Raw genomic sequence first — 25,175 nt, forward strand, 5'->3', positions numbered from 1 at the left:
TATTTTACAACACAACACTCTGCACACTGAAAGCACTCAATAAATACCCCTGATTGATTAATCTAAGAAATGAAGAACATACCAAATTCAAAGCTCTGAAGAAAAAGAGGTGACTGAGTATCACCTTTCCTTATAAAAAGAAAACAAATATGCACCACTTTGATGACTTTACAGTAGACTAGACATGCTATTCCTAGAAAATATATGAACTGCATCTAACAAACACATAAATCAAAAAACAACCTAGAAGAAATGTAGGATGAACCGAAAGATAGTAAATGATATACATGGTCAATGCTAACAAAAAACTCCCCAAACTGCACACTCAAACAGCAGCGAGATGAAACACAGAGCTAAATTTCTGAAGATGAACTTATACTGGCCATGGGAAGCAGCGGGGCCAAGTGGAAAGAACACAGGCCTGGGTTCTAACCCCAGATCGGCCAATTGCTTGCTGTATGACCTTGGGCAGGTCACTTAATTTCTCTGCGCCTCAGTTACCTCATCTGTAAAATGGGGATTAAATCCTCCTCCCTCCAATTTAGACTGTGAGCTCCACGGGAACAATGACTGTATCCAATCCGATAAACTTGTATCTACCCTAGCGCTTACAACAGTGCTTGACATATAGTAAGCACTTTACAAATACCATAAAAAAATTGCATATGGGCACCCCAATGGGACACAGAGTTGCCTGTGAAAGGAGTTTTGAGGAGTGAAACCCTGCCCTTGCAGAAAAATACTAAGAGGTGATCTGTGGTAGGTGAACTCTAGCCACTTCACAACCTTCCCCAACTTGAGATTTCTTCCAGACAAGACCTAAAGACTGAAGAGACCATACTTGGCTGGCTTGTCACTCTCTGAATCAACCTGCAAATAAAGGACAACTTCGAGATGATAATGACAGATCAGATGACACTGAAGGAAAAAACACCACCCTCCTCCCTGTCTCACAAGCCCATAACCTTGGCATTATCCTCAATTCATCTCTCATTCAACCCAGATATTCACTCTGTCATGAAATCCTATTGGCCGTACGTCAAAACGCCTCTAGAATCCACCCCGGCCTATCCAGCCAACCTGCTACCATGCTGGTCCAAACCCTCATATCCTGCCTCGACTATTATATCAGCCTCCTCAGTGGGCGCCCAGCCTCCAGTCTCTCCCCATTCCAATCCACAACTTCACCCTGCTGCCCAGACTGTTCTTCTAAAACGCGTTGAGTGCGTATCTCCCCACTCCTCAAAAACCTCCAAAAATGCTGCCCATCCATATCCACGTCAAACAACAACTCTTTGCCACTGACTGTAAGGCAATTACCTCCCTCTTACCTAATCTTGCTAATCTCCTCCTACTACCCAGCCCACATATTCACTCCTCTAGCACCATTTTATTCAACTGCCTCAGTCAATCTCATCTCTCTTGCCACTGACACAATACTCCTGTCCTCCCTCGGGCCTGGAGTTCCCTCTCCCTTCATAGCCAAAAGATAACCACTCTTTCTATCTTCAGCCAAACTTCTTAGTAATCATCTCGTCGAAGAAACCCGTCCTTAGTAATCTCTTCCCCCCACCCACTTTATTCACCTTCTCTTCCTGTGTGTGGGCAGGGAATGTGCCTGTTTATTGCTATACTGTTCTCTCCCAAGTGCTCTGCACGCAATAAGCACTCAAATACGATTGCCGGACTTGACTACGCACTTGAACCTCACCCCACCTCCAGCCCCACGGTGCTTTTGTACATATCCTTACACTCCTTCCTTTTCTGTAATCTATTTTACCGTCATTCTTCCCCACTAGATTGCAAATGCAGGAATTTGTCTACCAACTCTACTGCATTGTAAACCTCCCCGAGTGATTAGTACAGTGATCTGGATGCAGTAAGTGCACGATACGCACCTCTGACTGACTGGGAGGGAAACTCTTTTTACCAAACATAGCTGTTCTCAATACTGTATTTTTGGTATCTGAGCTTCAGGCATACACAGTGATGTTCCAACACTAAATTTTTTTTTTATAAACAAACTTCACTAGTCAAGATAAATGGGAAACGGATTGAATTTCTTTTTCATCCAAAGTGAAATACACCCATTCAAGTAGTTTATGGCTGGAATATGTCAGGCACGTGACATTTATAAAAAAAACTTACTTTTGACATATCTACTAAATTGGTATTTAAGAATTCACAAACGCTAAGCCCTATAGAAACCAAAGAGAAAATATGGTGAGGATCTGGCCTGTATGCCTCAATATACTGTGAAAGTGTCTTTTGACATACTGCGTTTATACTAAATCGCCATATGGTCTGGTACAAAGGTGGAACTATTGTCCACTGAGATGGGTGCTGGCCATTCCAGCCCACTGACCACTCAAAAACTTATCATTATGTTTGAAAACCGATGACTGACTACTCTCTTGGACGATATGTTTTGCCTCTCTCCTCCATTACGGGCGAAGAGCATGACGCTTGCTTTTTAAGTATTTCCTAAATCCCTAGTTCAGTACACTGCACCAGTGGGCTCCTCAATAAATACTAATGATACAACTACTTTGGTCCCACTGGCTGGCTGGAAGATGAGGGCACCTTCCAGGAACACCCTCCAGCTTCCCTAAGTCACTTCAACAAAGGTGGTACATGTAGTGAAAATCGCCTCCTTGTTCCTAGCTTCACTACTGGGGATAGACATTCAAACTAATGCATCACTGGTGCGCGAAAAAGAGGCTTTCTTTCATTAATTCCGGTGCACCAAAAAAGGCTTTCTTTCATCCTCTGCATCAGGTCTTTTCATTCAATTCTTTGCAGGTCATACTCAAAAAGGTAGGTTGTAGTCATCATGTGAACAAGGGGAAGATTGTTTGGTGTCTTCTATAGGAGAGTTGAATATTTTCTTTACGCAAATCCACAGATATGCACTGCGCAGCACTGACGGTTCTATGCCCATCAACGATAAGAATAAGTTGTGTGAATCAAATGTGAAAATGTTTGAGTCTATGAAGCAGCATGGCTTAGTAGAAAGAGCACAGGCCTTAGCACTTATTATTGAGCGCTTAGTACAGTGCTCTGCACACAGTAAGCACACAGTAAGCGCTCAATAAATACGATTGATGAAGGCCTGAGAGTTGGAGGATTTGGTTTCTAATCCCGGCTCCACCACGTACCTGATGTGTGACCTAACTTCTCTGTACCTCAGCTCCCTCATCTGCAAAATGGGGGCTCAATATCATCATCAATCGTATTTATTGAGCGCTTACTGTGTGCAGAGCACTGTACTAAGCGCTTGGGAAGTACAAGTTGGCAACATATAGAGACAGTCCCCACCCAACAGTGGGCTCACAGTCTAAAATACCTCTTCTCCCTCCTACTGAGACTGCGTGTGGGATCCGATTATCTTCCATCTACTCCGGCATTTAGTACAGCGCTTGGCGCTTACAGTAAGTGCTTAACAAAAACGATAATTATTAGCGTGGTAACAAAACTTGGTCTAAGATGCTTTACGTTAATTTTAAGCTGATGCAGTTGGTACAGCTTTGATTTTGAAAGACTTTGGAGATAATCATGCTTTTATACTACAAGCAGAACCTAAGAAGCAGGGTGGTATAATGGTTAGAGCATGGGTCCGGGATTCAAAAGTACTGGGGCTTTAATCCCGGCTCCACCACTAGCCCGCCGTGTGACCTTAGGCCAGTCACTTAACTTCTCTGGGCCTCAGTTACCTCATCGGCAAAATGGGGATTAAGATTGTGAGCCCCCCGTCAGACACGGACCGTTTCCAACCTGATTACTTTGTATCTACCCCAGCGCTTAGTGCCTGGCTCTTAACAAATACCATAAAAAAACAAGAGCTAAAGCTGCATCTCAAACTACATCAGGGCAAAGCAACCAACTTGAAAATTCAAGTTCTACTTTTCACTGGGCCATGGAACTGTTACTATGGCCTGCTGCAAGTGACACCTTTTTGGGGTCTTATGAGTAACCACTTGTAAAACGGGAATTATAAACATTATCATACTTAAACAGTGTTACTGGAATGTGTAACAGAACCATTGTGCTCACTAGGTCTGTCAACAGAGGCTGGGATTCACCAATTTTTCCCTCTCGTGCAGTTAATTCTTGTGCTTTATTTGTGACTCCCAAAGGGAGACAGGTCTATTCTGCCCTCCGAGATCGATAGGACCACCTAGTTAATAACAGTAATGATAATAACAATGATGGTATTTGTTTAGCAGCGTGGCTCAGTGGAAAGAGCCCGGGCTTTGGAGTCAGAGGTCACGGGTTCAAATCCCGGCTCTCCCAATTGTCAGCTGTGTGACTTTGGGCAAGTCATTTAACTCTCTGTGCCTCAGTTGTTACTTCATCTGTAAAATGGGGATTAATACTATGAGCCCCCCGTGGGACAACCTGATCAACTTGTAACCTCCCCAGCGCTTAGAACAGTGCTTTGCACATAGTAAGCGATTAACAAATACCATTATTATTATTATTATTACTGGGATTAGTGAAGTGATGCTTTGAAAAATGACTTACAAGCTTTGGAGAGGGAGAGCTACTGAAATTAAGTTCTTTGACTTGAATCTCTAGAAGATTCAAGCAGCTAAAGCCTGAATTTAAGGAAGGGAAAACAGGTACATATAACCGGGGTGATCAGATGATCTTTTATGCCATTGCTGTGATTTTTAAGGAGGCTGTCCCTGAAGTTATGAATTTGAAACGACTGGGCTCCAAATTGGTGTGCGAGCCCCTCATTATGTACAGAGAGATTCTGAATTTCTTCTGGGAGCCAACCTGTACTCTCTAACACTGTTCTCTTGTGGTGTCAGTGCAGGCTTCTTAAATCGATGAGGTTTTCTGTCTAGGCACCATCTGCTACTCTCAGGAGGTCTTCTGGCCCGAACAGCAAGTAGTTTCTAACACAAGAGGTGACTTTGCAAATTCACCCCACAAACCTAACAGCTTCAAAAGACATCTTTATGCACTTCACATGTCCGAACCCATCATGACCAAACCTCAGGAACATCAGACACTTGGTATAATTGGTAATGGACATCTTTTATCCAAGGATACTTCTTCAAGCCACTCAACTGTTTCTGCTCCCAAACTCTACAAAAGAGACAAGCAACACAAAAAACTGTGCAGACTGATGCCAGTGTTGACACCCCAAAATCACTAACTCACTCCATTTAAAGGTCAAAAAGCATCAAGAGATTACCAAAAGTGATCAACAGAAACTCCAAATGAAAATAGCACAAGAAAGCATTCCCAAAGCACGCCACGTGAAGTACGGAAAAGAATGGGGTAAAAAAAATTCCTGAGGAACACCAAAGAAATACACAAAGTAACCAAAACTGTCAATAGCAATATCAGTTCCAGGTTTAAAGAAACATTTTTAGAGGAAAGAATCACTAAGATTCTACGATATAAATATACCATTTACCAGCATAACCTTTTTGCAAGTGCCAAACAACATTTTTTAACAGCCTGTGGCTCTTTCTGTTAGAAAGGGATAATTGAAAACTAAATACAAATAAACCAATACCCATTTGCATCCAATCCCTGCTTTCCTTCCTATTTTCTGGGTCTACAAGATGCGTACTACACCAGTTTGCATCTAAGTGATTCAAAAGTGAGCTCAAACTCACCTCTGGTCACCTGCCTAAACCACATAATCAACAAAGAATGCCAGTCTAATCCTAGTCCCTCTAAGGTTAGTACAGTCCTTTATGCTTTTAACACATTTCTACTCCAAAAGGACTCAGGTCAATGATCCCTAAATTAGGAGTGCTCCAATTGCCAGTCCAGGTTTGAATGAATTTAAATTTCCTTAAAAACCCAAGCTGGTTCAAGATGATTATTATTCAGGCATCTTCAAAATTTGCTATTTAAAAAAAATTCATTTTGTCTGCCTACACAACAGGTTTAAGATGTCCTGCAGGCATAAGCATTGAAGCTCTCCCGGCCCAGAAGTGAATTGATGCTGTAGTTTAGACTTAGACTTTGCTTCCACATTGGACAGCATCTTTCTCTTGTTTTTCTTTTCCCCCCCGGCCTTTCTGTGTTTTTTTTTGAAGTCTTCCCCCCAGTATCCAATTTCACTTGTTTCTCTTTCTCCCCTTCTCAATGCAAACTTTCCAAACACATTTTCCTCTGCATCATGTGTATGAAACAGCAACATGAAACTGCTGAGAGTTACACTGAAAGTTTAATTACCTAGGTTCACTCATACATGGTAGAAAGGGCAGGCAGCGAAGGCACTTTAAAACTGAGGCCTGGCATTCTTAATCCATTGTCTATTAGTCTGGAAAATAGATGAGGTGCAACTGATTTTGTTCTCTGAACACAGACTGCGTATGTAAAATTCTGGGTAGACCAGCAAAACTACCATTCAACAGGAATTTATGTAGGAATCAGAGGAAGATTAATATCACAGATCGGCTTGGTTTCATAGCCTGATAGTACTATTCGAAAATCTGGCAAATAGCCCTCTCCTTTGTCTGCGATGGGGAAGTAGGAGACTGACTCATGAATGTGAATTTCCTGCTAATTCATATTATACAAACAGAAACACTTACAATATGCTGTCCTAAGTGATTCTATGTTTCGCAAGCAATGGCTTAACTTAAAGAGCAGCTAAGATATTCTTTTGCCTAAGATTTGTCTTCTATAATGCTGATTTTGAAAAATCCTATAGTTCATATTTTGGGGCAGAGCGTGCTTTAGGTTCTTGAAAATTACTGTAAAATGATTATATTTCACTTTGATTTCAGAAAGCAACAAGGGAAAAATGATTAAGTTGTGAATCCTGGTGAAAATTTAGGGACTATGAATTGCAAAAGCTACACAAACTCTTGAAAAGTAGTTTCCGCACATGAAGAAAATGTACCCTAGTTGTTGGCTGTAACAGAGGATCGTCTTTTGATTAAACCTGGATTTTCTTTTGGGAGAAATGGTCTTGTTTCATTTAGAATGAAATGTTGCATTTTGACTTGTTTTTGCTGACTTTACAAATATATTACATAGCAGACTTATCAAAGACATCTGTGAATACTCTACAACCGAAAGAATGTCAATTGATTACTTTTCACAAAGTACCTGACGGTCGAGGTCAACATAAGCATCATTTCCAGCAGAGACTGGTGACTCTTTACTCATCAGCTGAAATGAAGACAACAGTGATTACAAATTGCAGGTATTACATTAAGACAGAACATGGAATGAAGCTACAAACTATTTACTAGCATACGGCTACATAAAGCTAGATATCTTCCAAGAAGAAACTACTTCCTGGACACAAGCAAATCAACTTGGACACAGTCATTGTCCCACGTGGGGCTCATAGTTTCAATCCCCATTTCACAGGTGAGGTAACAGACACCACTCCGCTAATTTTCCAGATTTCTCAGGAGGCCACACTTATGTGCTTATGTAAACTCAGTTTCGTAAGTCCGACTGCTTGCCAAACTTCCAAACAATCGGGAGGAAGACAAGGATACCAAATCCCTGGAGCAACCCAAGTCCAGTTATAGACTGCAGCGTTCCTTGACGACAGTGATCACTTAGGAGCATGCTCATAGCAGATGCTTAATGCCCATGACTGAATTTGATGATAAAATCCACTGCTTCTTTTCTCTGCCCCTTTTAAAGCATTCACTATTCCCAAAGGGAGGAAGGGGAGAAAATTGAGTCTCTATAATCACGATTCCTAGACCAGCTTCGTGCATTACCTGGAGGAAACAAAACGCTCCTCCTTTCTTCAGGACCTGAAGATCGGTAACGATTGATGGAAGATACGGACTCCGAAGAGAGGAGGAGTGTTTTATTTCCTCCAGGTGATGCATCAAGCTAGCCTAGGAACCGTAAGAGGGTGGAAAGGAGGAGGCTGTCAGGAATGCACCAAAAGATGCTCACGGCTCCCTTCTCTGTCTTGGAAAAAGCCATCCATACCTTTCCTTTCTTCTTAATTTATATGTGTTTAATTGCGGTTTTGTATTCAGCATATTTTTCAAATAACTACTTGAAGAGTGCGAAAAGCCATTTTTAGTTAAAGCTTTGGGTAGAAATAACCATTAGAAACAGTCAAAATTGTCTCCTGTGATTACGAGAGGAAAGCAGTTTTCACTGACTTCTGTCAATCTTCTAAATGCTCAGCAGAATTGATGAGCTAAAAGTACAGCACTGACAGAATAAAAAATTTGTATTTTTATCTTTTAATCAGAAAATATGATGTTTTCAGGAATCAAAAGGAAAGAGAACCCACAACTGATTAGTAATCAAAAGTTTAAATGTACAAGATTTTTTAAAAAAGATATTCTAATGAGCAATTCTTGAAATACATTAGACAAATAAAACTAAGGGCAACATAACCAAAATGCTTTAAAAACCTCATTCCAAACCATTAGTAATGAATCTTTTTCCAATCAATTTATTTTTATTTAAAATCTGATGCCACACTGGTATTTCTGCCTTCCATTCTGGTTCAACGTAAATTTACCGAAAAAAAAAAAATACTGTTGGATTTCATGCGTACCTCTTGAATGGCTGTCATGACAACATGCTGAACAGACTCTTCCATCATCATAATGGCTTGGATGTACTCTGAAAACAAAAATGCTCTGGAATGTCATTGTTCAAATTAAATTCATTTCAAGAAAAAAGTCAAAGGCAACTATACCATGCATCTTCCGAATGTCTTATTCACGCAAATGTCTAATAGATGGTTCATTTTGTTTTGGCTCTCTCAAGGATCTCTGGCCTTCAAACAAATGTTTGAGAAAGTGAGTTAAGAGCCAAACTTCAAATATTTCCTGCTCTGACAAATCATAACTCTTTTTGTCACCATTCCAAACCACTTGAGGACAGTCATCAGGTAATGTCACTGTCTAAAATAAGGTAATTTGAAAATAATTTTAAATAGTATAGACTAAAGCTTGGTATTTAGTTGTCACAATCGATCAGTCAATCGCATATATTGAGCACGTGCTGTGTACAGAGCACTATACTAAGCACTTGGGAGAGTATGACATAAGAGTTGATAGACACATTCCCTGCTTCGTGAGAACAATATTTAACACTTTTTGAAGCTTCACCTTTACTATACTAGGTAAAAAATGCAATAAGCTGGGTTTTACCCACCTATAGGCTATAAGCTCCTGATGGGCAGGGATCATGTCTGCTTAACTATTATACTGTACATGATCAGGTGCTTAGAATTATACTTGGCACACAAAAAGCCTCAATAAAAACCACAGATTGATTTTCCTCTCAAGGCCTTAAGTACTACAAAGCTACTACCTTCTGATGACTCCCAGAAGTTAAGAGAATAATGATGGTATTACTAAGCGTAAGCACTGGGATAGATACAATCAATCACACTGGACACAATCCCTGCCCCACATGGGGCTCACAGTCTAAGTAACAGGGAGGACGGGCACTAAATCCCAATTTTACAGATGAGGAAACTGAGGCACAGAGCCATTAAGTGGCTTGCCCAAGGTCACACAGCAGGCCACAGGGAGAGCCGACATTACAACCCCAGTCCTCTGACTCCGAGGCCCAAGCACTTTCCACTAGTTGGATGATAGTGAAGACTGCAGTGGGGTGTCACGGGTGCACCGCTCAAATAATGGAAAGGTTGGCAATATCGCCTGGGATTATTTAATCTTGAGGCAAGAATGCTGCATGAAAAGTCTTCAAATATAAGAAGAAACATTATGAAAAGATGGTGACCAGCTGTTTTTCAACTCCCCTAGGAGATGGGTTTACTTGCAGGAATCCAGAGGTCTTTAAAAAAAAGAGGTACATTGCTCTGCCCACAGTAATTGCTTAATAAATACCGCTACTACTTTCTGGGGGCCTTTAAATGTGGTTGAACCTGAAGGTAAAGTCGAAAAAAGAAATGGACTACCGGAAACGTACTTCAGTTTTAACGTTAAAACAACTGTTTTCATTCAATAGGAAAATGTTAAGTATAAATTCTGCCAAATCCCCCATGTCTCTTTAGGGAGACAAGCTTACATCATGCTTTTACAGAGGTGTGATTTACACTATGATCATCAATCGTATTTATTGAGCGCTTACTGTGTGCAGAGCACTGTACTAAGCGCTTAAGATGGCAGGTAAATGGCTTTTCGGAGGGAGAAATTCATCTACCATATTCCTGCATCTCATTTGGCTCAACATAAGATTCAACTTTCCCTACTCTTCAAGTCTTTACTTTCAAGAGGCAACTCCTTATCATTTGGGGAACAATCTGCAAATGATTTTCAGGGTTTCTATTGGGAACCACAACAATACTGAATCTGAAGGTGGGGCAACCCCAAAGAATTGAACGGCACGGCTACCTCCCACAAGCCTGACACTGACGGGGCATACGAGGAAGCAATGACAGTGACAATGAGACAAGGAGATTATGGTGCTGGGCTGGAGATAAGAAACGTCATTGGAAGATGGGAGGGGTAAAAGGTTAGTCAGGTGTGAGAGGGGAAGCGTTAGTTAAGAAGCGGTGTTGCCACGTCAAGGCCCTTCCCCGCGAACACCGTAAAATGCTAGATGACTGAATGATGAGATTTACAGCAACAAATTATACTTTATTTCACAAAGATAATTAGTTTGGAATCTTTACAGCACTGTACTAAGTGATTCCTCTATTGACGATTGGTTCAAGAAAAGCATTCAATAGTCACTCCAATTTTTAAGTTGCTCAGCCCTGCAGAAATGGCAGAAATATGGAGCCCAATGCCCACTTACTGAATCCTTACTGCCATGAAAAATAATATAGCCTACATCTACCTGCAAGTTTCCACTCCTTCCTCATTAGAATACTTGTGAGCTAAGCCCAGTAAAGAAAAATTCCTAATTGTCTCAAATGAAACAAAAAGTACATAGACTCAACAGTTGTCTCAAATCAATACAATCACTTCATCTGTGAAACGGGGATTAAGACTGTGATCCCCATGTGGGATTTGCACTATGTCCAATCTGTTTAGCTTGTATCTACCCCAGAGCTTGGCACATAATGAGTGCTTAACAAGTACCATAAAAAAATACAATTTAGAACAGAGTAGCCCCTATTAACTAAAGGAAAACAAACTGCACCTCTGGCATCAATTATTGAAACCCATTATTTTAGGTCATGATATTTTATCCAGGAGATAGGTAACCTATATTATCCATAAAACTATTAACTGCAGCCATGCAGATTAAATATAAATTACCTTGCTTCTGTTCACAGTTCACAGCACACCCCAAAATGAGCTGAAGCATCCTTCCAAGTTCGGCAGCATCTGAGGTTTCCCCAATCAGATTAACATCAGGAAGTATGAAGTCATTAATCTGCTGCCCTAAAATCTGTATGGAAACACAAAATTGTATAATATCTGCCTTTCTCCTAAAAATAGAAGATCAATTTTTTTTCCAAGGGACAGTCAGAGCCAAACCTCATCAGTGTCACTAGTATTTACTGAGCATCTACAGTGATGCAGAAAACTGTAGGAGGAATGAACAAAAGAAATAAGGATATGACACCTGCTCTGAAGGATTTTACGAACTCATGGAAGGAGTCAATAGACACCCACGGATGAATGTATCAGTTTAAACTGAGGAAAATGGATAGAATATGTCCAAAGGAATACATAACAAATAAGAGAAAAGCAGATGGGATGAGATGACCTGGAACGTGCTACGGCTTAGTAAGGGAAAGCATTCTTGTAAAGCTAGTTTTGGCAGGAGGGCTCTGAAAGATTTGAATACGGTGTGATGAAGCTGAGGGCCTTCCGAGAAGAGGACAAGGCGGGAAGCAAAGGGATGGAGGCGGGACAGTGAAGAGTGGGGGACAATTACGATGGCAGCTTGAGAGAAGGGAGAAACATGAGCTGACAGAGCTGTCCTGGACAGATAATTAAGAGGCTGGAGAGCCTTGAAGCAGATAATCACAGGTACTCGTCTTTCAAAACAAATAGTCATTTATGATTTGGTGGGAGGAGGGTAATATCTTCTAATCTGCATTTTACAAAGATGATAAATCCAGCTAAAATTAAGACAAGCAGAAGCGGAGAGAAATAGGTGGAGAGTAGAAGCGGGGAGATGAGTGTTGGCAGATCTTAGTCCTAACAAGTTCAGGCATCTATTTGGACACAGAACTGGGATCGAGATACTAAGCGGAAAATAATACACCTGTCTATCCAGAATCACCTAGGAATGAGAGTCAGTCCACATGCCCCCTCCCCAAGGTAAATTAAACTTGTCAGTTGTAAATATTTGGGAAATGTCTGGCGGTATCATGAATTTCTCTTCTGATCCAAGGCATCCTCAAGGGCACATACTGTAGTTGTTGGGTAGGGCCTGCCTCTACAAGAAGCTTACCATCTAGAGGGGGAGACATACATTAATATAAATTACAAATGTTGTACGGGTAGTAACAACAGTTCTATGTCATGGAAAACTGATCCAAGGCATCCTCAAGGGCACATATTGTAGTTGTTGGGTAGGGACTGTCTCTCTAAGTTGCCGATCTGTACTTCCCAAGCGCTCAGTACAGCGCTGTGTACGCAGTAAGCGCTCAATAAAGACGACTGAATGAATGAACGAATGAAGGAATCATGGGTGGAGCCTTTTAAATACATGAGAAGGAACTCGCTGTCTCCCTGCCTGTCGATATAGACCCGTCGTGAAAGTTGAATGGCAGATACTGTCCCGGGCTATTTCTGAAAACTTATCTATTTAAGTACGAAATACTGCTGAAGAACTAGCAAAATTTAAAGATTGACCGTGGGCAATACGGACAGCAGAAGCATTAAAGGTGACGTTAAGTCTGTGGGACAGAGGGGTTGATAATGAAGGAAAAGTTAGGAAGAGGAGAGAGCTCAAGAAGGGAAGAGAAGTGATTCAATTGTGTCTACATTAATTTAAGGCACTGGTGAACCCAATCAAATGAAGGCGTCCCAAGAGCAGGAGGGAACAATATGCCCAACATGAGAGTCGACAGAGCTAGAAGTGTAGATTTGGGGAGTGATCTGCATAGAGATAATAATTTAAAACATTCAAGCAGATGGGTTCCCAGAAAGTGTACATTTAAAGTGAGAAGAGTAACCTTTCAAGATACGTACAACTAAAAAGTGAGAGAGGAAGATGGGCTCAGGGAAACTGATCATTTTAATATTCCCTTTTTTATTTTAGAAAAAAAATAATTTGCAATGAGTATAACATCTCCATTTTTTCTTTTTAAAGTTAGATGTTTTCCTTGGTTTACTCATTCTCTCGAGGAGCACTTCTGCTTACACAGCTTTAGTTACCAGCTCTACTTGACAGAACACTCAATCAGCTCTTCAAAGCTCTCAATGAGCTCACCCCATCCTACCTCACCTCACTAATCTCCTACTATAAACCAGCCCACACACATGATCCTCTGGTGCCAGCTTACTTATTATGCCCCAATCTCATCTATCTCACCGCCGATCCCTTTCCCACATCCTACTCCTAGCCTGAAACTCCCTCCCCCTCCATATACGCCGGACCACCACTCTCTCCTCCTTTAAAGCACTATACAGGTCATCCCTTCTCCACGAGGCCTTCCCTGATTAAGCCTCTTTTCCCCTGCTCACTCTCCCGACTGTGTCATCTATGCACTGGGGTCTGTGACCTTCAGACATGGGATATTCGCCCCAACCCACAGCACTTATGTACACATCTTTAAATTATTTATTATACATTACTTATTTATTAATACTAATATCCATCTCCCCCCTAGACTGGAAGCTCATAATGGGTGAGGAATGTTTCTAATTCTGTTGTACTCTCCCCAATTGCTTAGAACAGTGCTCTGTACATAGTAAGTGTTCAATAAATACTACTAATAATAATAGTAGTAGCATTTGTTAAGTGCTTACTATGTGCTAGGCACTGCACTACACACTGGAATGGATACAAGAAAATCAGGTTGGACACAGTCCCTGTCCCACGTGGGGCTCACAGTCTCAATCACCATTTTACAGATGAGGTAACTGAGGCACAGAGAAGTGAAGTGACTTGCCCAAGGTCACACAGCAGACAAGTGGTGGAGCCTGGATTAGAACCCATGACCTTCTGTCTCCCAGGCCCACGCTCTACCAACTATGCCATGCTAACTGACTGACTGATGGATGGATGACTCCCAAATCCACCTCTCATCTAATCTGGAATTCTGAATTCCCTTCTGCCCTCAGGATTTACCTACTTGGATGACCTGTCTATACCTCAAACTCCATGTGGCCCAAACTGAAGCTCTCATCTTCCGAAAATCAGCCTTCCTCCAACATTCCTATCCCTGCCAATTCCCAAAACTACCCTTCCTGTCCCATACGCCCACATTCTTCATGCCTTTCAGTCTTTTAGACCGTGAGCCCACTGTTGGGTAGGGACTGTCTCTATATGTTGCCAACTTATACTTCCCAAGCTCTTAGTACAGTGCTCTGCACACAGTAAGCGCTCAATAAATACGATTGATTGATTGATTTCAGTCTTCACATCCAGTTAACCACTAAATTCTACTGGTTAATCCTCTGCAGTATTTCCCTTCTGCTCTTTCCTCTCCACTACTCTCCTGATTCAAGCTCATGTTATAGAATTGGCACTAAGAGTCTTCACCAGCTGAAACACCGTTCTTCCACTTGCTTTCACTATTTGGAAATAACGTTTGTCCAATCCCCCTGTTCAGCTGTAAACTCCTTGAGGGCAGGGAACAAATGTCTTGATATTGTATATTCTACCAAGCACACAGTTCAGTGTCTAGCACTTTGGGCACTCAATAAAATACCACTCATTGGCTGTGGACTTTAATCTAGAGTCCTTTCTCCTGAATTAAAAAAAAAAAAAGATTTTTCTATTGGTATATTGAGTAATCAGCAAAAAATACTTTTCAATAACAAAAGATAATACTCTCGCTTAAATGATTGTTTCAAGATGCTTCACGCTCATTAATATATATATGAAACACCTTTCTTTTGAGTAAAGGACTTCATTCACTCAAGACATTGGGATGAAATGCATGATTCAGAAAGTGTTGCACAATCACAGGGGCTGCTCATGAAACAATTTAAAGATAATTTTATTATTTTTACAGCTTTGATGTCAAGAAATGATAAAGGGCAATGAAGTAGGATCATCAACAACATCAACATCAATGGTATTTACTAAGTGCTTACTGTGTACAGAGCACGGTTCTAAGCACTTGAGAGAGTAAAATACAACAGAGTTGGTAGATATTTTCCTTACATACAATGAGTTTACAGTCTAGAAGTGGAAAAGCTACAGACTGGATGTATTTTAAAGACCCTAATATTTAACAGATGTAAATTAAATAGTGTGTAATAGTGACAATCCCAGTAAAACCAAAGAGCTCTTACCTCATGATTATAATCCAGAATTCCTTTTAAAATTTTCTTTAAATTGCTTATCTGTTTGAAAAGGGGGAAAAAAAGTAGTTGAACATCAGACCAATTAAATTAGATTTTAACTTCTTGCACGACACTTTAAATACGAAGTACAGCTTAATTAAGCCAAATCTTACCCCAAGTGGGAGATGATCAATGATTTTAGACAAGCAAGTAATGTAAAAAAGGTAGGGCCTACCTAAAGGCAGGCAAATGTGGGGCAAAGACAGATGGGAAGAAACCCCAAAAGGTTTCAATTCAACTTAACTTGGCCATGGATACAGAGTTGAAATGCTGCAATCATTCATTACCTAACTTGTAAACTGTCCGTTCTGCAACAAAACTCTAGTACAAGCAAAGACTAGCTTTGTTTGGGCACAGTGTGGCTGGAACTCTGGATCTTGCACGGTGCCTTTCAGTCACATTAAACTATCTCACGCAAACTGCACATTAAACTATCTTAGGCAAACAGCATCATCTCCGAATACAAAGGACAGATGGACGGACAGACACACACTCACTCTCTTTTTATAGCAGACATGACTGTAATTACTGTTATACTACCCTCAAAAAGTCAAAAGGTTTACAGGAATAAATGAACCAGTCAATAAATACTTTTAGGTTCCCACTGAAGCTTACCATGTATTAACATGACTGTAAGACAGTCTTCAATCATCAAATAGAAATGATATGTAACATTAACTTAATGCAATATTACAAACCCATATTCTAAGTCACAAGAACAAGATAATTAGAAGTTCAACTCTTAACAATTCATATTCCAAGCATTCCAATATCTCATCATGTGCTGCCAAGGACGTTTGTTGCCACTAGTGAGAATATACTGGTTCAAGTGTGTCGCTTATTATGCAGCTTGTGAGTGTGCCTGTGAAGTGTTATCCTCTATTTCTTCTTAAACTTTTCAGTAGCTGGGTAACATAATTCCACCAGTTGAAGTCTGTCTAATAAGCAATGAACAAGAAAATACCTTTAGTCTCCAATTGTCTCCAACTTCAGTTTTGATCCTGTTCAGCCAATTTTCATCAAAATACGCAGGATCTCTGCATGGAAGAAAAACTTGGTTTATTAAAACATGGATCTAGAGACCAATATATTTGTAAAAAGCAAAATCCAGGCCCATATAGCACTTTAATGCAATATATGAGACAAGACAATAAATGACTGCATAAATAACAGGACTAGATATTCATATTAGCAGATCTTTTCATAAAATCAGTTGCAATTTAAGAGCTCCAACTGAGTTTATATCGTCGGGTCAAAACTACAAAAAACAAAGTAAAACAAAAGCATGTGATTTCTAGCACCTATAGAAACAGTGCATTAGATTGAAGAGGTAGATTCTAGATACTACATTAATTCCTGAAAATGTCAAACATACGGTCACCATCAACAGTATTTATGGAAGTTATGCTCTGTGCAGAGCACTGTCACAGATGTTTTGAGTACACAGAGCCGAAGAATAAGAGAAATTCACGACTTCCATAGCTTTCAATGTAAAGACAAGCAGATATACACTGACGAACATAAAACAGTCGTCAGAGTAGGTATAAACAGTAAATCCATGCAGATAAATAAATCAACAATGACCACGTAAGTACACAATACCAGTTCTCCAAAAACATGAGGGTTGTGTTCTTGCAAAACCCCACATTAAGGAAAACTTGTGTTGCATCGGAGCTGGTGAGTACAACCACAAGCATTTGCACCTACACAACAGGGCCGCATCACACTGTACCCAAACAGGCCGGCGTTAGACGGAAGAACATTCCCTACTTCCCCCAACACCCTTCTACCCGAAAAGCCTGGTGAAAACATGGGGCAAAATCGAGCGTATGAATGACTCGCTTTAAGGGGATGGCATACCTGCTATTAAACAGTGAAAATAACTGCAAGAGCTAAATATTCAAACTGCTTAAAGCAGATTACTACAGTTAAGTGACTCAATTCATTTTAGTCAGTACCATATTGCTTCTACACAAAGTCAGAGAGAACTAGAGGATATTCCACACTGCCTGTATCTGAATGGATTTTTAAGGGTAAAGAAAGTGACTCATCCACTTCACCTCAAGTCCTAGGGGTTAGTCCCCTCTCACACAACCATTATGCACAGTTTCAACTCACAACTTCTCACTTTTGTATATGGGCCCTTCACCCATATATACGAGAAGTCGGAAGTAGCCACGGCAACCTGACCACTACCAGCCCTAAGAGTAGGCTTTGGCCTGAGCTTATGGATCTTTCTCCCTATAAAACAAAGTCCCACAATTTTACCATCCATAGAGCTAAACTACTGTTCACCACAAAGTGCATCACTCTTTTGAAAAGACAATGTAAGGCATTTGTTTCCAGGTTTAGGTTGCTTTGCCTGCGGGTGGATTTTAGAGAAAACAACTGCGACTTGGAAACTAATTGTAACAATAATAATAATAATGATAACTGTGGTATTTGTTAAGCGCTTGCTCTGTGTCAGGAATGGTACTAAGCGCTGGGGCAGATACTGGCGGAAACAAATTAATTGTAATAATAATAATAATGATAACTGTGGCATTTGTTAAGCGCTTGCTATGTCAGGCATGGTACTAAGCGGTGGGGCGGATACTGGCAAATTGGGTTGGACACAGTCCTTTTTCCACAGTCTTCATCTCTATTTTACAGATGAGGTAACTGAGGCCTAGAGAATCAATCAATCGTATTTATTGAGCGCTTACGGTGTGCACAGCACTGTACTAAGCGCTTGGGAAGTACAAGATGGCAACATATAGAGGCAGTCCCTACCCAACAGTGGGCTCACAGTCTAGAAGGGGGAGACGGAGAACAAAACCAAGCACACTAACAAAATAAAATAAATAGAATAGATATGTACAAGTAAAATAAATGAATGAATGAATGAATGAATAAACAGATAGATAAATGAATGAATAAATAAATAAATAAATAAACAGACAGACAGACAGATAGATAAATGAATGAATGAATGAATAAATGAATGAATGAATGAATGAACGAACGAATAAATAAATAAATAAAGAAAGAAAGAAAGAAAGAAAGAAATAGAGAAGTGAAGTGACTTGCCTAAGGTCACATGGCAGACAAGTGGCGGAGCCGGGACTAGCACCCATGACCCATCCCCTTCCCATCCCAAACCCTGCAGGACCCCCGTGCTGATCCGGCTTCCTTCCAGCCTCACCCAAGACCTCGTCTCTTTTTCTTTTCCGTCTGCTTCCCAGCCCTCGGCCCCTCTGTGCAGCCTCAACTGGCAGCCCTGGCTTCTGGGATTGCTAAAGCCAGGAGCTGGGCTGGATTGGGTCAGGGGACGGTGGGCGGGGGGGTCCTCTCCCAGGCCCCCTTCCCCTTTCCTGCTCTGACTTGGAAGGGGTGAGGGAGATGAGGATGGATTTCCTCACACCAGGGATGCTTGTGTGGGATGATTTACCAAACTGACTTTTTGTAAAAGTAAAAGTGAACCTCGTCTAGTGTACCCCTTAGTTCTTTTTACTGCCTCGGCTTTTTCTAGTCCGTCCTCCACACGTACAGAATGAAGCAAAGGTGGGAAAGTCGGGGCAACTCTGTCCCTGCTGCTATCATGACTCCCACAATGGAGACACTAGAGGAAGTGTATAGTCTAATATATGGGGCAAGAAAGGAGCTGGAGCACAGCTACCTTTGTAAAAGCCAACACCACCACCCGAACTTCCATTTGAATTCAACTGCCTGGTCATCTGTGTTACATTTACCTTCAAAACAGTACGGCAGGTGTCCCAACATCTTCCATCACACACAATTTGACACACGAGGATATGAAGAACCAAAAATAATTCTCTTTCATTAGTATTTACTGAGTGTTCATTGTGCGCTTGGGAGTGCACAGGAAAAGAAACGGTCCCTGCCCCTGAGGGACTCTTTACAATGCAGACGTTATAAAGAATATAAAGAAAATACTTTCTTGTACTTCTAACTTTTGCTTATGAGGTACTAGGGGGATACAGCAAGCAGAGAAAAAAATAATCCAAGGTAATACAAAACTGTATTTAAGACAAGAGTGGAACGCTGCGTTGCAACCTAACCCTGCAGTGGCTATACGTGTACGGCCCACCAGCTGCTAATTTCAGAGAAGTTGGGTTCCCCTGCTTCCAGTGGATACAATAGTTATAGTGCAAGTGATATCAAAAAATATATGCATCCAGGAACCCCAAGCTCATTCCTCGTTCCCTTTTGAGTTAGGAGAGCTACTTAGGCCAGTGCAACTTACCTCACTTCTCAGGGCCTCCGTTTTCTCATCTGTAAAATGGAGATAAGATACCTCTTCTCCCTCCTCAGGATCCTCTGGAATTCCCACTAATCGACTTCACTGAGAAGCAGTATGGCCTAGCAGATAGAGCACATGCTTCGGAGTAGGAAGGATCTGAGTTCTAATCCCACCCCTCCGCTCATCTGTTGTGACACCTTGGGCAAGCTACTTAACTACTCTCTGCCTCAGCTGCCTCACCTGTAAAATGGGGGTTGACGGTGAAGTCCAGGTGGCATATGGACTGTGTCAACCTAATTAGCTTCTATCTACCCCAGTGCTTAGAACAGTGCCTGGCACATACCAAGTGCTTAACAAACATTATTTAAAGAGAACCTTCTTACTTAAGAAGCCTGCACCCTGCCTCCCATCCTTTAAAATCTTATCATCATTTCCCTTAGGTTATTCTTCATCCTTCCTCTTCCAGCGTTCCCCCCTATTCTCACCCTTCATCTTGGCTTTTCTCTCTGCCCCTTGCAAACCATCATCAGATTGGCACTTGCTCTGTTTCCTATTTTCCTTCTCCCTGCTCAGCACCTAATGATGGGAAAGACGGAGAAAAGAAAAGAGAAGGCACAGATGGGAAGACAAGGTCAGAGAAACGGAAGGGACAAGTAGAGAAGCGGCGTGGCTCAGCGGAAGGAGCACAGGCTTGGGAGTCAGAGGTCAAGGTTTCAAATCCTGGCTCCACCAATTGTCAGCTGTGTGACCTTGGGCAAGTCACTTGGCTTTTCTGTGCCTCAGTTACCTCGTCTGTAAAGTGGGGACTAAGACTGTGAGCCCCATGTGGGACAACCTGATCACCTTGTATCCTCCCCAGTGCTTTAACAATCAATCAATCAATCGTATTTATTGAGCGCTTACTGCCCTCGGCCCCTCTGTGCAGCCTCAACTGGCAGCCCTGGCTTCTGGGCTTCTGGCAGAGCACTGTAACACATAGTAAGTGCTTAACAAATGCCATCATCATTATTATTAGTATTATTATTAATAGCCTTCCTAACTCAAAAGGGGATGAGGGATGAGCTTGGGGTAACTGGATGAATTCATTCATTTATTCAATTGTATTTATTGAGCGCTTACTGTGTGCATAGCACTTTACTAAGTGCTTGGAAAGTACAATTTGGCAGCAATTGGGTCAAGACAGGTCCCTTTTCCAGGGCCTGAGGGTGTGCAGGTTGACCCTGCAAGCAGGACTGTGCGTCCAAGGAAGTTTAACCCGGCTAGGGAATTAAGGGCCCTGGGTCTTCTCAGTCCCACGGTCAAGTCAGACAGAACCAGTTCCCTGCACAGATTCCCAGGTCCTGTTTCCAGAACCAGCCTCCATAACACGAGCGGCAGCTTTGTCTTTAACTATCCTTCCCCAAAACCTTAACCCCTTCACACACACGCGCAGGTGCCCGCATACACACACAAATCCTTCCCTTTGTGGTGGCAACATGGTCCACAGTTCAATCCCGGCTCTGCGAACTGTCAGCTGTGTGACTTTGGGTAAGTCACTGAACTTCTCTGTGTCTCAGTTACCTCATCTGGAAAATGGGGATGAAGACTGTGAGCGCCCCGTGGGACAACCTTGTAACCTCCCCAGCGCTTGGAACAGTGCTTCGCACATAGTAAGCACTTAGTAAATGCCGTTAAAAAAAATATCTCACTGGTGGGGCAAGTCTGGGGATTGACTTGACTCTGCCCAAACTACAAGGGTACATTTTTTGATATCATATGCACTATACTAACCGCTTGAAGCAGTGGGGTCTAGTGGAAGGAGCATGGGACTCACGGGAAAGGCTGAAGTTCTTATCCTGGCTAAACCCCTTGCTTCTAGTATGACCCTGGGCAAGTCACTTGACTTCCATGCCTAAGCTTCCTCATCTGTAAAACTGGGATAAGATAATTTGTTCTTTCCTCCTATTTAGACCGTGAGCTCCTTACGGCGAGATTTCCACTAAAGATCAAGTTTGATTGATTCATACTGTCACCCTTTAAAAATTGATGTGACATGCCTTTAGAATTTTGATTTCCAACTGAGAAAATGCACATTTATTTTGGAATCGAGGGGAGTTGGAACTTGTAACAATAATAATGAAAATTCTGGTATTTGGTACCTGTTAAGCACTTACTGTGTATCAAACCCTGTTCTAAGGGCTGAGGCAGATGTTAGATAATCACGAGGAACATAATGCCTGTCTCAAGTGGGGTTCGCGGTCTAAGTAGAAGGCAGAACAGGTGTTTAATTGACTTGCCCAAGTTCATGCAGCACACAAATGGTAGAGCCACGTTTAGATACCAAGTCCTTTGACTTTCAGACTTGTGCTCCTTCCACTAGGCCTCACTGCTTCCCACTAGGTCACACTGCTTCTGATAACAGTTATGTCTGGCACACAAAGGGATTCAGTCTTTTCTATAATTATTTTCAATTTCAGGATATCACTGATGCCTGACTTAGAAACAAGTTTGATCTTGTGCAAATCAAATGAACATGGAACGAATGAAACAATTCATGGAATCACCGGTGCAGGAACTATGCATTTATAGAGTGAATGATATTTGGGAAATTCACCAGGAAATGGCAGCCGGGCCCCATCCACTACCCTCCATCCTGCTAAACACTGAATACTCTTTCAACAATGTGGGGGGTATCAATGAGTTAAATCCATTAAGGATTTTGCTCTAGACACTAACTAGTACATAGTGGCCAGTTGCCCCTGTTAGACCTTCAGAAACAGTACTCTGGCCAACGTCAGAACGAGCTTCTTCTTAAACCAGGTTTAAATTCCAATGAAAAGGCTAATGACTTCACACATAATATTTCAGCTTGAGGGGAAAGCCTAGAATCCAGGATTAATATTCAAGTGTGAAGAAACCTAAGCTTGGTTTAAATAAAGGGCTATAAAAACTCCCCTGAAGATAGAATAATTCTAATAGCATTTGAAGCCAAGCTCTCTAAATGACCCTTAATTGTACTTAAAGTAGACATATAAATTAACCTAATCTGGGCCGTACACCAGTAGAGCGCAGAGCAAGTAAATGTAATCTGTAGTTATCTAGCTCCTTAATCGCCAATCTGGCCATAATGAGATTATGTTTCTAACTGCTGCGCTGCTTCTCTGTTCTCATATGATTCCCGCTGTGCCCTCCACTCCCACCCCCGGCAAGAACACAATGTGGATAACCTGGTGTCACTGGTCCCTTAGGACCTTTTAAACTGCAGCGGAGGAGCTGCGGTCTGGTTAATCTCTTTGTAGCAGATGGGCCTCTTGCAACTCATCTCTGGTCCCCACATGGCTCCTATTGTGCTCTCGGCCCTCCAATCCTCCATAACTTCCACTTTGGAGAGTATACAGCAAACAAGAAGGACAGACGACAAGTCGACAAACGGCTGATTTGCTGTTCTTCATTAAGCCAGCGGGAATGATTAAAACGATCCATAGAAAAATTGCAAGAAGTAGACAGGAGGGCAAACTACTCATATCTTTCCCAAATCACAACCTATGGCCACCCCTAGTACAAGTCCATCTGCCATAAGGCAAATGGCAGACCCTGGCAACCTATAAAATGCCTGACCTTCAATGAATCATTGCCACAGATATGAAGTCTTCTATGTAGCTTTAGAAGCCAATAAAATGGCAAGGATTTCCATAAAGTACGTTATCTCTGAGCTGCCCCTCTAGAGGAAGCTTTGACACTAGAGGATAGATTTTCAGATTTAAAAGATTTTGCCCTTAATTTTGTTTTTGATCTTAGGACTTCAGAACACTAACAGTATTTAAAGATTGCAATTTAATAGCCAGAACTACAGCCTTTTTTTCAAAGCATGCAAGAATTTTTCTATTTCATAATTTGACTGTTGATTCTTTGACTGTGTTTTCTGGTCTCACACCTAAAGATTCCAATCAATCAGTAGTACTTATGGAGGGAAAGAGAGGAGGGGTGATAGTTGGAAAGTGTGATGGAATCCATAAAAGGACAGTTATCACAGGGGATACTTTGGATGTGTTTGAAGGCAGAGGGAAAGGAGTCATTAGAGTGTGAATACTGAAAGATGACTGTCAGTCAGGGAGGGTAAAAAATGGAGGTCAACATTACTATGCGGGCTATGGTCCCAAGACAGGTACCAGTAGAGAAGAGGGGAATGCAGAGAAGCATGTTTAGGAGAAATTGTAGGAAAGCAGAAGAGAGATGTAAAGTGGAGGAGAATGGCAAAAAAGAGAAAGTTCCAGGGGAAAAAAAAATTCAGAAGAGGGAAAGAACCTGCTTAGTTTAATGCTGCTGCTTCTAAGTCCTTTAGCTGTTCAAGCTTAAAAAAGAAAACATGGTAGGGTCATAAGAGCAGGGGGCAAAGACAAGTAAAATTTTAAAATCTGGTAAAAAAAAAAACCTGTCCAGTTAGCACAGGGATAGTTGAAAAGGAAGGAAAGACAGGAAGAGGGAAAGGGACAGGGTTGAACACAGGGAACGACGTGCAACCTGAATGAAAAAAACATGGCTGTTGGTTCTAGACAAATTTTAAAATCCATCCAATTTCTTCTGGAGTTTCACTATGTGCAAATTACAGACGCAAGAAAACCAAAAGGTTAAATTAAAAGGCTTCAGCAGCCACAGATTTGTTCTACTGGAATTATATAAATCGCTTTCTAATTTCTGAAGCTAATCCTACGTCAAAAATGGAAAGACTTGCCTTGGTTGCTTGTCACTACGGAGACTTGGAACAGCCCAATCTCCCAAAAGGAACAGTCAAGATCCTGGCAGATTCCTGCATTGGCGACAAAGCAGGGGAAGAGGCTTGGGGCCTGCCTAGTTCTTGGCTTGGCACTGGGAGATGGGTTCCCTCTAATCTGAAAATCCCACCTGGAGTCGGGTTGGTCCAAGCCAACAGTCGCACAGCTAGGAGAGGGGCGGAGGCACTGACAGCCAAGAGAAGACAGGCCTAAAACCAGATGGCCTGACTGATTGATGGTCCGCTTTGGGAAAACTGGAATTTCTTTGGCCCATCCTTGGGATAAGCAAATGGAAGAACATGGATGTGCTGGGTGCAGGGAAGGGATAGGAAGAGAACACCCTGTCTAATGAAAGGCGTCTAGGGAATCAAACCAACGGAGACCTCAGAGGTTTATGAACTCAGTCTTTCAAAGAAGTGGAATTTATATAATGGAATTTGGGGAACGGGCTGTTGACATAATAAGATGTTCTTGTTAGTTGCTGCACCTATGACTTCAGTGACACACCATATCAATTTATACCTGTCAGTTTTAATGGGTTGGGGAACCCCATTCAACAAAGTGAAACCTAGGGCCAAGGCCTTCAAATGACTTGAACCATCTTAGTATCCAAAATGCTCTTTCTTTTTATTCAGATACACTGGGTGTGCTACATACAAATAAACCAATTGCCATTGCTACAATTATGCAAAAACTCAGAGCAATGAAAATTTTTTCCCAACTTTGGCATTTGACAGGAGAGACCTAAAGAGCTCTATT

General features: G+C 41.6%; 1 protein-coding gene across 4 annotated transcripts in view; it reads right to left on the minus strand.

Annotated features, from left to right (window-relative positions):
- Positions 1-25,175, minus strand: part of HOOK3 (hook microtubule tethering protein 3) — an 86,753-nt gene that overhangs the window by 42,168 nt on the left and 19,410 nt on the right. For all 4 annotated transcript variants that reach the window (XM_038747463.1, XM_038747461.1, XM_038747464.1 and 1 more), the window contains exons 3-7: positions 16,387-16,459; positions 15,372-15,422; positions 11,208-11,340; positions 8,522-8,589; positions 7,087-7,149 (exon numbers count right to left, since the gene is read on the minus strand). In XM_038747463.1, the coding sequence (XP_038603391.1) occupies positions 7,087-7,149; positions 8,522-8,589; positions 11,208-11,340; positions 15,372-15,422; positions 16,387-16,459 (388 nt within the window). The remainder of the gene's footprint in view (positions 1-7,086; positions 7,150-8,521; positions 8,590-11,207; positions 11,341-15,371; positions 15,423-16,386; positions 16,460-25,175) is intronic.

Source organism: Tachyglossus aculeatus, chromosome 5 (assembly GCF_015852505.1).
Source record: "Tachyglossus aculeatus isolate mTacAcu1 chromosome 5, mTacAcu1.pri, whole genome shotgun sequence".
Taxonomy (NCBI): domain Eukaryota; kingdom Metazoa; phylum Chordata; class Mammalia; order Monotremata; family Tachyglossidae; genus Tachyglossus; species Tachyglossus aculeatus.